Below are 14,113 nucleotides of genomic sequence, written 5' to 3'. Positions count from 1 at the left end.
TTAATAAAATCAAAGTAAACTATTCAAGAAAATTACTTAACATATTAGAGCAGATTTTGCAAATCATTTGAATTATTTCCCCGTTGAATAATTTTCTTTACTTAGACTCATTATTTCCATTTTAATTTTAACTCCTTATATAGAGTTAAATCCAAGTAGTGGTTTTACTTGTTCTTCATCTTTTATTCATACTAAAAAACTTCTTCATTTTTTCTTCTAAAATGGCTTCTTTTCAATGGTTTTTCTTCTTAATTCTTTTTCTTTATTTCATGAGTTTTGTTGAACAAGGAAATGCAAGATTTCACAGAGTTTTTCATAGGAAAAAACAAATAGTAAATTTGCCAACAGTGTATGTTGATCCATCTGGCCATGGAAATTTCACAACAATTCAATCAGCCATTGATTCTGTTCCTCAATATAACAAAAATTGGATCTGTATTTACATTAAAGCTGGAAAATATAGGTACTCTTTTCCCACTTCACTCAACATTTTGTTCTTTTGATTTCTTTTAGTCGTGTTAATACGTTTACTTTATGTCCCGATGTTTGTTACTAAAAGTCTTTTAGTATGTTTAGAGATGTATATGCCAGTAGAAAATGTGGATAATTTTTAATGCTAGAAAAACTGATGTTTTTGTAATATTGGGACTAAGACCGACTTAAATAGAGTGACGTGGATAAATAATACTTATTTATTATTTATATAGTTTTGGAGCAAAGATAAAGTTGTCTTCGTGTGACCTATAGGTCATAGGTTTGAGTCGTGGAATTATCATTAATGCTTGCATTAGAATAGACTGCCTACATCACACCCCTTTGGAGTGCGGCCCTTCCCCGAACCCGACGTTAACGGGCGTAGTTGTTGTTGTTATAGTAATATTCAATCACCATTCACTTGCATCCAACGGCGTATCCAGTGTGAGACTATGAGTTCATCGGAATCTATAACTTTCGCTCATACCCTGTATTTTTATCTGAAAAATCATCAAATTTGTACAAATAATAAATAGCCTATTAAATTAGATGGGATGTGATGTAATAAAATTGCAAATCCGAACTCATAAATTTTAAATTCTTAATCTGTATCTGTTTGCATGCAGGGAACAAGTGAGAATTCCTAGAGAGAAGCCATATATCTATCTCAAAGGAGAAGGAAAAAGAAAAACAAATGTGACATGGGATGGTCATAATTCAATTGCTTCAGATGCTACATTCATTTCTGAAGCTGATTATACAATTGCTAAAAGCATAACCTTTATAGTAAGACCAAAAAAATTTAAAATTTTAACCTCATGGAGCAACGATAAGGTTGTCTCTGTGTAACCTATAAGTCACGGGTTCAAACCGTGGAAGCAGCCACTAATGCTTGCATTAGCGTAGGCTGTCTAGCGTTGTGCACCGGACTACCTTTAATCTCTTGGAATTTTATTTTATAAATTTTATGTTTATTTTATGCAGAATTCTTATAATTTTCCTCCAGAAGGCAATGTTAATCCAATGCAAGCAGCAGTGGCTGCTATGATATCTGGAGATAAATCAACATTTTATAGGTGTGGATTTTTGGGATTTCAAGATACATTATGGGATGTTCAAGGAAGGCATTATTTTAAGCTTTGTACTATTGTTGGAGCTGTTGACTTCATCTTTGGCGCTGGTCAATCTATTTATGAGGTAAAATAATAATTTATTTCTTACTATTTTAGAATTTATAGGGGAACTTTGGCGTAACTGGTAAAGTTACCTCCATGTGACCAAGAGGTCACGACTTCGAGCCATGCGTGGAAACAGCCTCTTGCATAAATGCATGATAAAGCTGCGTATGATAGGCCCTTGTGACCGGCCCTTCCCCATACCTTACGCATAGCAGGAGCTTAGTGGACCGGGCAGACCTTTTTTACTATTTTAGAATTTCAGTTATATATATCGACACTTCAATAATTATTTATACTATCAATTTATTTTAACCGATTATAATAAGTTATTACTATTTTTTAGATTACCATATCAAACTTGTTATTAAAATTTTCCTATTTTTGTCGGTTAATGTTGTTGTGTGATTATTTAGTAGGGGTTTAACTCTCGAGCGATGTTATTATATATGATAAAAAAATTCCCCTAAGTTTTCCTCTCATAAAGTTTGGCTTAATTTTATTTTTGGAGTGAGCCAAAATCTTTTACGCAAATATTTGATGATAAAACATTAGAGTTTAAGTTTTATATACTAATATTAACCTACCAACAACATGTAACTCTTTATTACAAATACGGTGACAACTTGCTAAACCAATTAAATTGAATTGATAACTTAAAAATTATTACATTGTCAGGTACATATAAATTAAATATTCGCATTAGCCTATCAATTTCCACAAAAAAAAAAAAAAAAAAATAGAGGGTGAGAAGAAGTTTACTAATTACTTCCTCTGGTCTACTTTAATTGATTTTTTGGTCGTTTTCACACATATTAAGGGATCCATCTTTTAACATTAATAAATAATAAAATTGACCATATTAACCTTAATTTGTTCTTTGGAAATATAACAATACTTCTAGGTTCTTTAGTCCAAGGGCAACTTTATAAAAAAGGAGTTAATTCATTCTTGATATCTGAAAAAATTAAATATTGCGGACCACAAAAAAAGGCCAAAAAATCAATTAAAGTGGATCGAAGGGAGTAGTAATTAGTACTCCCTCCGATCCACAATAAGTGACCAATTTGCGTTTTTATTTGGTCCAAAATAAGTGTTCATTTATATAACCAAGAAACAATTTAATTTGTTTTTTCAAAATTACTCTCATATACGTATCCCTAAAAAGTCTTTTACTCATCATATTAACTATGCTTCAACATTTAATCAAGGGTAATTTAGTCACACTAACTACTTTTATCTAGAATTTAGCATTTCCTTAATAGGTGTGCCCAAATCAAATTGATCACTTATTGTGGACCGTAGGGAGTAGTAATTATTTTTATTTCTTTAAAGAAGTAAAGCTTGAATTAGGATATGCGGTCTATATTATACCCTTTGGATGCATCCTCTCAACGGACCGTACGTGAATGCGGGATCCCTCGTGCACCGGACTGCCCTGTTTAATTTACAAAGAAGTAAATCATGTATTAATTTTTTGTTTGTGTACATGCAGAGATGTACAATATCAACAAATGCAGGAGGCTTAGATGGGTTGATAGGGTATATTACAGCACAAGGAAGAATAAGCCCAAATGATGAAAGTGGTTTTGTTTTCAAAGATTCTGCAGTATTTGGAACAGGACTAACTTTCTTGGGCAGGCCATGGAGAGATTATGCTAGGGTTCTTTTCTATAACACCACCATGACAAATATTATTGTTCCTGAGGGTTGGGCTGCTTGGTCTTTTGTTGGCCGAGAGTAAGTTCTTTCCTTTTCTATACTACAAATATCTTCTTCTCATTTGAGTTATATACATTGGAAGATGATTTACATTAATAGTGTAAAGATATTACACGGGTTGTTGCCATATGACCAGAAGGTCACGGGTTCGAGCCGTGGAAACAACATCTTGCAGAAATGCAGGGTAAGACTGCGTACGATAGACCTTACGGCCCGGCCTTTCCCTAGACCTCACGTATAGCGGAAGCTTAGTGCACAAGGCTTTTAGTGTAAAGATTTTAGTTGAAGGATTGCTTTCGGTTATGGGTTTTTGAGTTGAAAATTAGCCACTGATGCTTGCGTTAGGGTAGGACCAGTAGGCTGCCTACATCACATCCTTGCAATGTGACCTTTCCTAAACCCTGCAGAAATGTGTGATCCTTCTTGCATCGGACTGCCCATTTTTTATCATAAAGATTTTAGTTACACTAATTCGATCCATTGTTTAGTGAGGGTTGGAAGGTGGGGGTGGGGAGGGGGGATAGCCATTCCTATCAAAGTGGACTATATTATTCTCGCTCGAATCAAGATCTCTGATTAAGAGTAGATGAACCTTTATCATTCTTCACTATATACTCCTTGGTGGTATTATCAATGAATTTTAACATGTGATGAATGCAACAATAAGAACAATATATCTAATATGATCCCACAAGTCGAGTCTGCAGAGGGTAGAATGTATGCAAATATCTTACCCCTACATTGTATGAGGTAGAGCGGCCGTTTCCGGTAGCTAGATCCTTGACTTTAACAATCATGAATGCACTATACCATAATTGCTATCATAATCGTACTCACTTGTTTATGATGCAGGAATCAATTGACATTTTCTGAAGAAAATTGTAATGGAATTGGATCAAACACTACACAAAGAGTGTCATGGGAAGCCAAGTTAAGCCAACAAGAGTTACAACAATTAACAAGCCTCTCATTCATTGATAATGAGGGTTGGATTATGAAGCAACCCGTCAAAGTCCTATAGTTATTATAATAATTAATAAATTATTTTAAGACATGACAATTATGTTTGGAGTCCACGCGCTGATTTATTGCTAGAATGTAACAATTTACTGCTAGAAAGTTTGAATCCTTATTTTACTCAAGTTGGACTTTAAATATTTTTATTTATTTATTGTAAGTTTGTAATTGTTAGATGTAAAACTATGCTTCCTATTTATATGGGAATTATGTGTTCTTTTTTTTCTTTTTCAAATCTATCGATTAGATTAAAATGTGTGTGATTATGACTATGAGTCAAATTGTCTTGGATTGAGATTATTGCAACAAAAATGATCTTTTTTTAACTTCTCATTATTTAATACATGAAAATAGTTTACTTCACACTAAATGCACAACCAAAAATATTGTCGTTTTTGCATTCACAAAGAAAATTGGAAAAGGTAATTCCAGCTTGTAGCGTGAACTTCATATTTGACTTCAAGTATTACATCAAACCCTCGGATTGTGACTCTTTCCCGAATCCTGCATAAACATGAGAGGCCGGTCAAATTTCTTTACGATGTGCCACCATATATTAGGTGCATCAAATGTATGCATAAATTCAATTTCGTCCAACTCTCTAGACGCAAAATGAATTGAAGTGCTACCACACTTTATTATTTTTAATCGCACATATTATTATTATTATTATTATTATTATTATTATTATTATTATTATTATTATTATTATTATTATTATTATTATTATTATTATTTTGGTTTCTCGCCCGGCAATTGAAATTAGTGTCGTATAAAACTCATTAAAAGAGATTACCGTTGAATATGGGAAATCAAGAGAATTTCTTTGAGGCGTAGGACCAACCATGTTCTTGACATCATGCACAAGATGAACTTAGGCTAATAGTGTAATTCAGAGGAGAGTCACCAAAAAGGGCCGAAGCGTGATAAATAAGTAAAAATTATACGGGCACCCTATTTGGTCGCCCTCATTTAATATATACTTGTTTTTTAAAAAAAAATTAACTTGTACTCACTGTTTAAACAATTTCAGGCCTCTTTCTCTCCCTCCTTCCCCTCCTTCATTTTCTGAATGCTGAAGCTTGAGATATTGTTATGCATTCTAGCATGATGATTCATATATATCTGCTTATCACATTATGTTCAGTTTGGTCTTATTCACAATAATTTAACCTCTTAGATATTTTAGCTTTACAGGAACATTGGTTTTTTGTTCTAATTTATCTGTAGTGATTTGTTTTCATGTCGAAAATATTTTTCTTTCTTTAATCTTTGAAATGAACAACATCAATCGTTGCTAATCATGATTTATTAAATTCATTGTTGTTTAGAACTTCAGCTCTAAGAATGTTGAAGTCAAATACAAAACAAACTTTAGCCCTAGAATGCTGAAGTTCATCACAAACATAACAAAGTTTCAGATAAAATATGTTGAAGTTCACCAAATACAAAACAAAGCTTCAGCTAAAATATGCTGAAGTTTCGCAAATACAGAACAAAGCTTCAGCTACTAGAATGCTGAAGTCCAGCCATTACAAACAAAAACTTCAGCCAAGACATGATGTAGTTTTATTGAACTGAAGTTTGCCATTTGCACTATGAACTGAAGTTTGCGTGATTGTTTTTGCAAATCAGGCCAAACTTCATGCAAAAATTGTTGGAATATATATCGCAGACAGTATTTTATTCACGTGTAAATTAAACAATTAGCACATACGGAGATTATACGAGTTACCTCTTGAAGCGTGAACAAAGCAAATCGATATCCTTCTCCAGTTCCAAAATTGCAAGACCTTGGCAACCTTCCACAGTCTTCTACTGTGTTACCCAAATAAAAATCGGAAATAAAGAACTTCGGGTGGGCGAAATTTAAGGAAGAAAAACGTGTGTTTTTCAGTGCAAAAAATGGCTAGCTATATACCATGTATATATAGCTACGTTTTTTTAGGTTAAAACCCTTTTCCAAAACATGTTAGGTTTTTTTCTTCCACTAATGAAAAGTTTCCTTTATTTCCTATTATTCAGGCACAGTAGGGACCACAAAATTTAATTAACAAGGCTTCTTATTATGAAATTAATTTCAAAATTTTGAAATTAATTTCTACCATAATAAATTACGAATTATTTTACTAAAAATTCGTAATTGCACTCCTTAGTTCAATTTCGAAATTCTTCCATAAAACCTTATTTAACTCCTCATGTTAAGATTCAGATACTAACCAATCAAATTAAATTACTGACAATTTAATTTATTGATTACTTCCTTTAGACTTTCACTCAACTTATTTCATGTGTCGGATACAAAATCCATCGGCCGTGTTTACACATGAAAACTTATAAACTTTCATAAAGGAGTATCATCAATTTCAAAAAACCGAGACATGGATTCTATCAACTAATTATTACTTCGCCAATGTTTATCATTATTGTCTTACTTACTAGGCTTATTGACCCACGAAAGAATCTCGCCTTTTAATAAATCAAAATAATAAATGATATACACAACTAATAATAATTATATCAAGATTAAGAGTATAAGTACATTGAATGGACTAGAGAAATTATTTTATTAAGTCAGTATAAAATACCTATCTCTACTTGATCCGTTCAATACATACAAAATGTACTAGCACAAGAAGTTGGAATTAGACCACTCCCATAATCAAGATAAATTATATTTTAATCTTGTGCTACAACCATTCCGATGGCTTGTCCAATTCCATCATTAGGTTGTGAACATAAACTTTATGACTTATAAGAACCGATGATTTAATCTTCCGTGTATAAGTTAAACTCTATACACTAAATCATATACTATTTAAGCAACGGACACACAAACAAATACATGATCTATTTAAAATAAAACTTTATTGAATTGAATAAATAAACAAATAATTATTCCATAAAGAATACTATAACAATATGCATGGTTTATAGTATATCCTAACAAAAATATCTGAAGTTTTGCTACAATTCAGGCAAAAAGTTTTGAAGTTCAAACTTCAGATATAAATTTTTGCTACTTCAGGCCTGTATGTCTGAAGTTACGCGAAAAGTGGGTACGCTTGCAATTTTATTTTTTTTGCAATGCGGGTATAAGTTAAATGATGACCCAAAAAGCGGATATAGATGCAAATGCCCCGATAACGAATAGGCCTTCTTATGAAATTCATGATTTACCAAGTTTATTTTTTGAAAAGATTTGTGGAAATGACACCGTGTAGCCACTTTTACCTATGATGTGTAAACTATACCCACAATTTATAACGTATTTAATAATTAGCCAATTCGTTAAAACTTCAAGACATGACGTCCTGAAGTTTAAACCTCAAAGTTCAAATTTCAGGACATCGTGTCCTAAAGTTCGAAAATTGTGTCTAGAAGTTTGAATCTTATTTCTTGAATTTTAAATTAGTAGTTCAGAAATTCATGATACTTTGTCTTGAATTTCAAATTAGCACCTCAAAAATTCAGGACACTAAATCCTGAATTCCAAATTCAGGATACTTAGTTATGAAGTTTGGGTGAATTGGCTAAGCTTTAAATAGAATGTAAATTGTGGAGATATTTTAAACAACAGGTTTAAAAGTGGCTACTAGTCCACTTTCCACGCTCATTCTGATGTGGAATTCACCTAAGGTGAAATTATGAAGAAAGAGGTTATTTCACCTTAGGCGAATTCCACATCAGAATAAGAGTGGAAAGTGAAAAACTTATGAGACATAACACAAGTTCACATGATTTGGGGCTAGATGTGGCATAACTCGAAAGACAAATCCATGCGAGCCTAGGCCCAAAGCGGACAATATGACTCTCCCTTAGTACGATGGTGGGACAAATCTCAACGAAGACACTGAGTCCTAAGGGGGCGAGCCGTCGAGGGCAGGTCAAGCAGGACTAGCAAGCTTGTAGGTTGGCAAGTTTTTGAAGAACAGGTGCACATGTCACCTTAGGCAAATCCCACATCGAAATGGGAGAGGAAAGAGAAGGGTTTTATAAGGTACAACACAAGTTCATATGGTATACGTACTTTTGAATTTCTTTGTGCTTGATGTGGTATAGTTCGAAAGATAAATCCGTGTGAGCCTAGACTCAAAACTGATAGGACATGTCATAGACTTAGATTGTCTCAAATACCCATGTGGATTTTACATTTGTTTAGCTATCAGACTTCTTTTACTTATTATAGTAGGTAAAATATCTTATTTACGAAATTATAATTCGCACTATTTTATGGAGAATTAGCTATGAACGTCTTTTGAATGTCGTGATAATATAACTTTTTTTTAACACTCTCGAGTCTCGATACATATGAATTAGTCTCTTTTGCAATATGCATATATAATAAAGACTTATGTGTCACATTATTAATTTTTTGAAACATCAATTGTGAGTATCAAAATAAGGAATCTTTATACAAATAGTTGGCCCGTTTTTTTTAGCATATAATATAAATTATGATTATTTTAAATTTAAAATATGTATTAGGACCTGCGCGATGTGCAGTTTATTTTAACGAAACTTATCATAGCAAAGAATACTCTGCAATTTGTAGAAAGCAACAAACTTGATTAAAGGACAAAAGTCACAACATCCAACACATTGGTTTGCAGTCCAGTCTATAACATAAGATTTACATCACCCACGTCTGTTTAGAATACTAAAAACATGAAGCAAATGAATTGCTTTAGTAGAAATCAGCAATCTCAGTTAAAGTCGCAGTATAGAAACATATAGTTACATCCTGCATGAATTTGTGGCGATTTTTCGGTTCGATTTGAACACCCCTAACTATAGTGCAAATTTTGTTCACCACTAACCCCAGTCTTCATCTTCTTTTCCTCACTTAAACTTGAAACCAATTCAACTTTTAATCATCTTGATAAATCTCTGTGTTTTATTTTTTATATTAAATAGAAAAAAGGATAAGTGCTTAGCTTATCTGAAGAATACAATATAGACACATTTCTAATTAGGTATATATGAACTTGGCTTCCTATAAATTTTTGGTGTATATCTTCATCACATACGAAAGGACATTGGCACTGGAATTATCATAGGGAAGTCTGCTACTGAAGAATGAAATGGTATATTGGAAACATTGTTGTAGACTTGTTCCGAGGTAGCTTGTGATTTTTTGCCATTTATAATATATTAGGAACATTTATGCAATCCTTTTTTTTTCTTTCGCTTAATACTCTTAATCATTTGCTATGAAAGTATGGTAACGGATGCTGAATTTAAAAGGTAGCTATCTCAGAGTAAAAATTCACATGGTCTCCAATACATAAAGATGACTGAAGGATGGTGCCTACATTTTTTACCTTTTTTCCATGTTTCTAAATCGGGCTGCTGTTGCTGAAAGGATGGAGTATCGATTCTTATTTTTCCATTTTATTGAATACTATATCTCATACAAAAAAATTGTATCAGAAGTATGAAGTCTCACAAACACAAGTAGGTACGAAAACCTCAACTACACAAACTCTTACTCAACACTTGATTCATTCACTTAACTCACATATAACATTCATAAATTCTTTTTCATTAATTTTTGACTGATATAACAACATAAACATTCAAGTATGGTATTTCAAACTTTGCCAGTAGCTATTCTAATATCAATTAAATCAATAACATAAAGAGTCAAGTAACTTCAGACTAAAAGTCATAATATAAAGATATTTGCTAAAATTTAAATTATGCAATTGCCTCAATAAAATCATTTAAAATGAAGTAAATGCAGTCATTCATGGATTTTTTCTCTTGTTTAATCACTCTTTTGATCTTGTTGCTTGATAATTGTGCAACATCATCATCAACTTCTACTAGAGATGATCCATTATCTTCTCTAGTTCTCTTGACAGGGATCTTTGTAGAAGAAATCATCTTATTATCATCCATGGAATCTTACAAAAGAAAAATAGTTAAGGGCCAAATAATCAGAAGAGAAAAATAAATTATCAAAACCTTAGATGAGAATAGATACTGGAAATATACAGTGAAAATATAATCAACAGTTATTTTACTCAAAAGTTAAAGCAATTATAGAAATCAGAAAAATATATTGTAAATATCTGATAATTCCATCATGTCTAGATTCATCTCAAACTAAATTACGGAAAACTTCTTTATACACCATATTTCTAGCTTCATTCGTTATTTGACCATCATTATCATAAACTAAAATTTTCAACCCTTTTCTACTCGTCACGCGCGAAAGAGCAATATACAGTTATTCATGAGTAAATACTGGCTTATTCAAAAATAATCCCACATGAGACAATGACTGGCCTTGACTTTTATTAATTGTCATGGCAAAAGATACAACAATTGAAAATTGTCTTCGCTGTAACTTAAAAGGTATTCTTGCATCTGATGGCGTCGACATCATTCTCGAGATAAACACTTTTTGTCCAGCCATATTACCCGATAAAACCTTGGCTTCAATAACCTGATTTCCAAGTCTTGTGATGATCAACCTCGTACCATTACACAATCCTGATGACCGGTCTATATTTCTCAGCAACATCATAGGAACACCAACCTTCAAAGTAATAAAGTGATTTTGAATTCTAGAACATTTAATATTGTTTAGGAATTCGGGTGTATGTACGTGCTCCAAAGCTGAAAAAGAATGATCAGACATACAAACTGTATCAGAACTCAAATATGTCTTCTCAGGACTATGATTGAGTGAAACCATGTATTCATTGATCGACTCTACCATATCAAGAGTCGGAGCAAGAATTGCTCTTTGCTGGAGGCAATCAATATCACTGGAATGGTTAAAGAAATCTGGATATGTACTTTCAACAATTGGCGATATTGGATCATCACAATTATTTATGAGAAAATCATCGGGGATTTGGACTTTCTCAATGCCATCAATGGAACTCCCAGTCCTTCCATCACTGATTGCTAAAATCCATTCAGAAAAACTTTTTAACTCATCCAAATGTGCATCTAACTGATCTCTTTGTAACCTCATATTCTTTGATAAATTTAAGACTTCACAATGGGTCCACAAATACGAAGAATTAAGAGTAGCGTTAACAATATCTTGCCTAGATCCTTTTGCAATGACATGCAAAATTTGTCCGAAGTCGCCACCAAGAACAAATGTTTTACCTCCAAAAGGTTTATCAGCATTGGATGTGTCTTTAAATCTAAGAATATCTCTAAGAGTTTGATCCAGATCTTCAAAACAATATTTTGCATTATCCCAAATAATCAACTTTGTCTTTATAATCAAATTTGCTAGAGGACTACCTTACTTTTATATTGCATGTTGAATCTTCAGTTGGATTGAGAGGAATTACAAATCTCGAATGAGCTATTCCACCACCTGGTAAAAAAAAAGAGATGCAATTCTACTTGATGCAACAGTTAACACGATGTCTCCTCTAGATCGTATACCAGAAGACTGAGTCTTCCAAATAAAATCTTTCCAGTTTCACCATAACCATACAAAAAGAAGAATCCACCTTTGGCTTCATTCACTGCCCTCATAATTTTGTCATAAACCAACTTTTGTTCAACTATCAAATTTATTAATAATTGTTGATGTTCCTCTAACAGAGAACGACGATTATAACGCAATTCATCATGGATTAACATATTGTTATGGTCAACTTCTTCCTCATTGTAAAGAGGTCTTGGCATTGTTGGAAAATCATGAAAACTTCTTCCACAACTTTTCAAAAACTTTTTCCAATTTTTGGAAACAACGATTTTTCAATTCATCATCTGTTAGTTTTGCCTCTGAAAGAACAAAAAGAATTATAGAATTTAAATAACAATAATATAAAAAATATATTACATGATTACACAAATAAGGTATATTTAATTTAGCTTTTTAGTTAGATTAGTTGCTTATAATAATGATTTACACAACAAAGAACTTATGAATTCTATGTCGTGAAACTCCATATTATCTTAAACATAAAGGTCATAAATTAAAGAATATCAATTATAAAGAATTAAGTAAAGAAATCAAATATAAAGAGTTTCATATAGGTTCAAAATTTGTAGATTTTGTTTTAAATTTTGTGCAAAATTTAGTCGTGGAGTTATTAAAGACTCAATATGTTAACCCTTTAAATATGCTTTGAGCTAGACTGGTTATATACTCACATGTACACTAAAATAACTATAAGTGTGTATGCATGTAATTCTTATCCTCTTTATAACTATATTTAGTAATTATGCTACAAATAACTACTTAAATATCTTCATACAGACGCTGAAACATTATTTGATAACTTAAAAATAGAAAGTCTATATTTATACCTGGATTAGTCAACAACACTCTTTCTTCATGGAGGATATCTTCTGATAATAATTTCCATGTTGATTGCCAAACATATTCTGGCCAAGATATCGAATTGGATAACAACAACATAACAAATAATTGCCTAAGATATGATGGCATTTCCCAGTTACTTGCTTCCAATATGGCATCCACATACTCTTTATCATCATCCAATTACCCAAGTGCATAACATGCAACTCTAAAAGTGAGATGGTTATGATTGTTGATTATTTTAAGATCGTCATAGGATTTTGGACCTTTAATAACATGCGACAATAATCTAAGATAATATAATTCACCAGTTCCAGGCGGAGCAAAGAAAATTCTTCCAATGGAATATACAAAAGTTTTTCTTTTCTCCCATCTTTTTAATTGTTTATTCCAAACAAACTTAAGAGGGAATTCTGCATAAGTCAAATCTCTTGTTTCTGGCAATGTTTTGTTTGTCTCAAACCAGCTTAAAAACATTAATTCCTTTACACTTGGTTTATTTGCAACATCATCAATTGGATCATCATCAGAGAATATAACATTTTGTTCATTTGAAAGATGAAATTATAGTCTTTCCACATGAGGTTCTTTATGGTGAATTGGAAATTTGAATATTCTCCAAGCAGCTTTACATGGTGATATGTATCGGCAATCATAATACATATTTATTTCATCAATATTTGATGAATCTTCCTCTTGCACACTTTGAGAAAGAGCAGCGGTAACACGATCATTTCCTTTGTTAATATACTTAAATAAGTACTTAATGGATCTTCACTGATTGCATCATTCTACATTATGAGCATCATACTTAAGTAATAAGAACCGATTGTGAGGCACTACATACTTACTGTCCAAGTCAATACCATCTTTTTTGATAGTTCTACCATTATCCCTTCGTCTATAAACAGGATAATAACCTTTTTGGAAAATGCTTGGTACATCTTCCGCTCTGCATGCAAGGAGAAGATTTTCTTGCAGAACCACATGGGCCATGCATCATAAAATTATGCACGACCTTATAATAAACAAGATCGGCCAATTCATCTGGTATTTCGGCAAAAATGATTCGATAAATATCTACAACAATTGGATATTTATCATGCTCGTGAAGAAAAAGCAAAACGTGAGTATGAGGCAACCCTCGTTTTTGGAACTCAACTGTATAAATCACTACATCAAAAAGAATTTATTACACTTTATAAATATAATTGAAATATTCATTTTAAAACCTATTATCCTATGTAACATAAAAAGTAGTTATTATTTTTTAGAAGTTGACTATGGCAATATACCTGCTTTTACTTTTTCAAAAATTTGATTGTCGCGTAATTCCTTTATCAAACGGTCCAATTTGATTTTGAATACCCTAGCTAAAATGTCTGGACGATCCTCATGATTTAAGCCCCTACTCTCTACA

General features: G+C 32.2%; 2 protein-coding genes across 2 annotated transcripts; one reads left to right on the top strand and one right to left on the bottom strand.

Moving 5' to 3' along the window:
* Positions 1-221: 221 nt before the first annotated feature.
* Positions 222-4,445, top strand: LOC104242628 (probable pectinesterase 29). Its single transcript, XM_009797703.2, has 5 exons — positions 222-463; positions 1,101-1,260; positions 1,459-1,671; positions 3,145-3,389; positions 4,224-4,445. Exons 1-5 carry the CDS (start codon positions 222-224, stop codon positions 4,390-4,392), a joined length of 1,029 nt encoding a protein of 342 aa, XP_009796005.1. The 3' UTR covers positions 4,393-4,445.
* A 5,643-nt stretch (positions 4,446-10,088) lies between these two features.
* LOC138868229 (uncharacterized) lies at positions 10,089-12,053 on the bottom strand. Its single transcript, XM_070145758.1, has 4 exons — positions 11,808-12,053; positions 11,044-11,631; positions 10,818-10,935; positions 10,089-10,297 (listed from the first exon to the last, which is right to left on the bottom strand). The coding sequence occupies exons 1-4, from the start codon at positions 12,051-12,053 to the stop codon at positions 10,089-10,091; spliced, it is 1,161 nt and encodes a 386-aa protein (XP_070001859.1).
* Positions 12,054-14,113: the final 2,060 nt, after the last annotated feature.

Source organism: Nicotiana sylvestris, chromosome 5, assembly GCF_000393655.2.
Source record: "Nicotiana sylvestris chromosome 5, ASM39365v2, whole genome shotgun sequence".
NCBI classification, from domain to species: Eukaryota; Viridiplantae; Streptophyta; class Magnoliopsida; order Solanales; family Solanaceae; genus Nicotiana; species Nicotiana sylvestris.
This window is presented reverse-complemented; position numbering and strand designations above follow the sequence as displayed.

What these genes read in the sequence shown, in the direction of transcription:
- LOC138868229 (XM_070145758.1), bottom strand. Translation starts at nt 12,053, where the DNA reads ATGCCAAGACCTCTTTACAATGAGGAAGAAGTTGACCATAACAATATG. An exon ending in CATATTTGAGTTCTGATACA is followed by an intron (nt 10,936 to 11,043) that starts GTTTGTATGTCT and finishes ATTACTTTGAAG; the next exon opens with GTTGGTGTTCCTATGATGTT. An exon ending in TGAAGCCAAGGTTTTATCGG is followed by an intron (nt 10,298 to 10,817) that starts GTAATATGGCTG and finishes TTCTTTTGTAAG; the next exon opens with ATTCCATGGATGATAATAAG.
- LOC104242628 (XM_009797703.2), top strand. Translation starts at nt 222, where the DNA reads ATGGCTTCTTTTCAATGGTTTTTCTTCTTAATTCTTTTTCTTTATTTC. An exon ending in ATTAAAGCTGGAAAATATAG is followed by an intron (nt 464 to 1,100) that starts GTACTCTTTTCC and finishes GTTTGCATGCAG; the next exon opens with GGAACAAGTGAGAATTCCTA. An exon ending in CTAAAAGCATAACCTTTATA is followed by an intron (nt 1,261 to 1,458) that starts GTAAGACCAAAA and finishes TATTTTATGCAG; the next exon opens with AATTCTTATAATTTTCCTCC.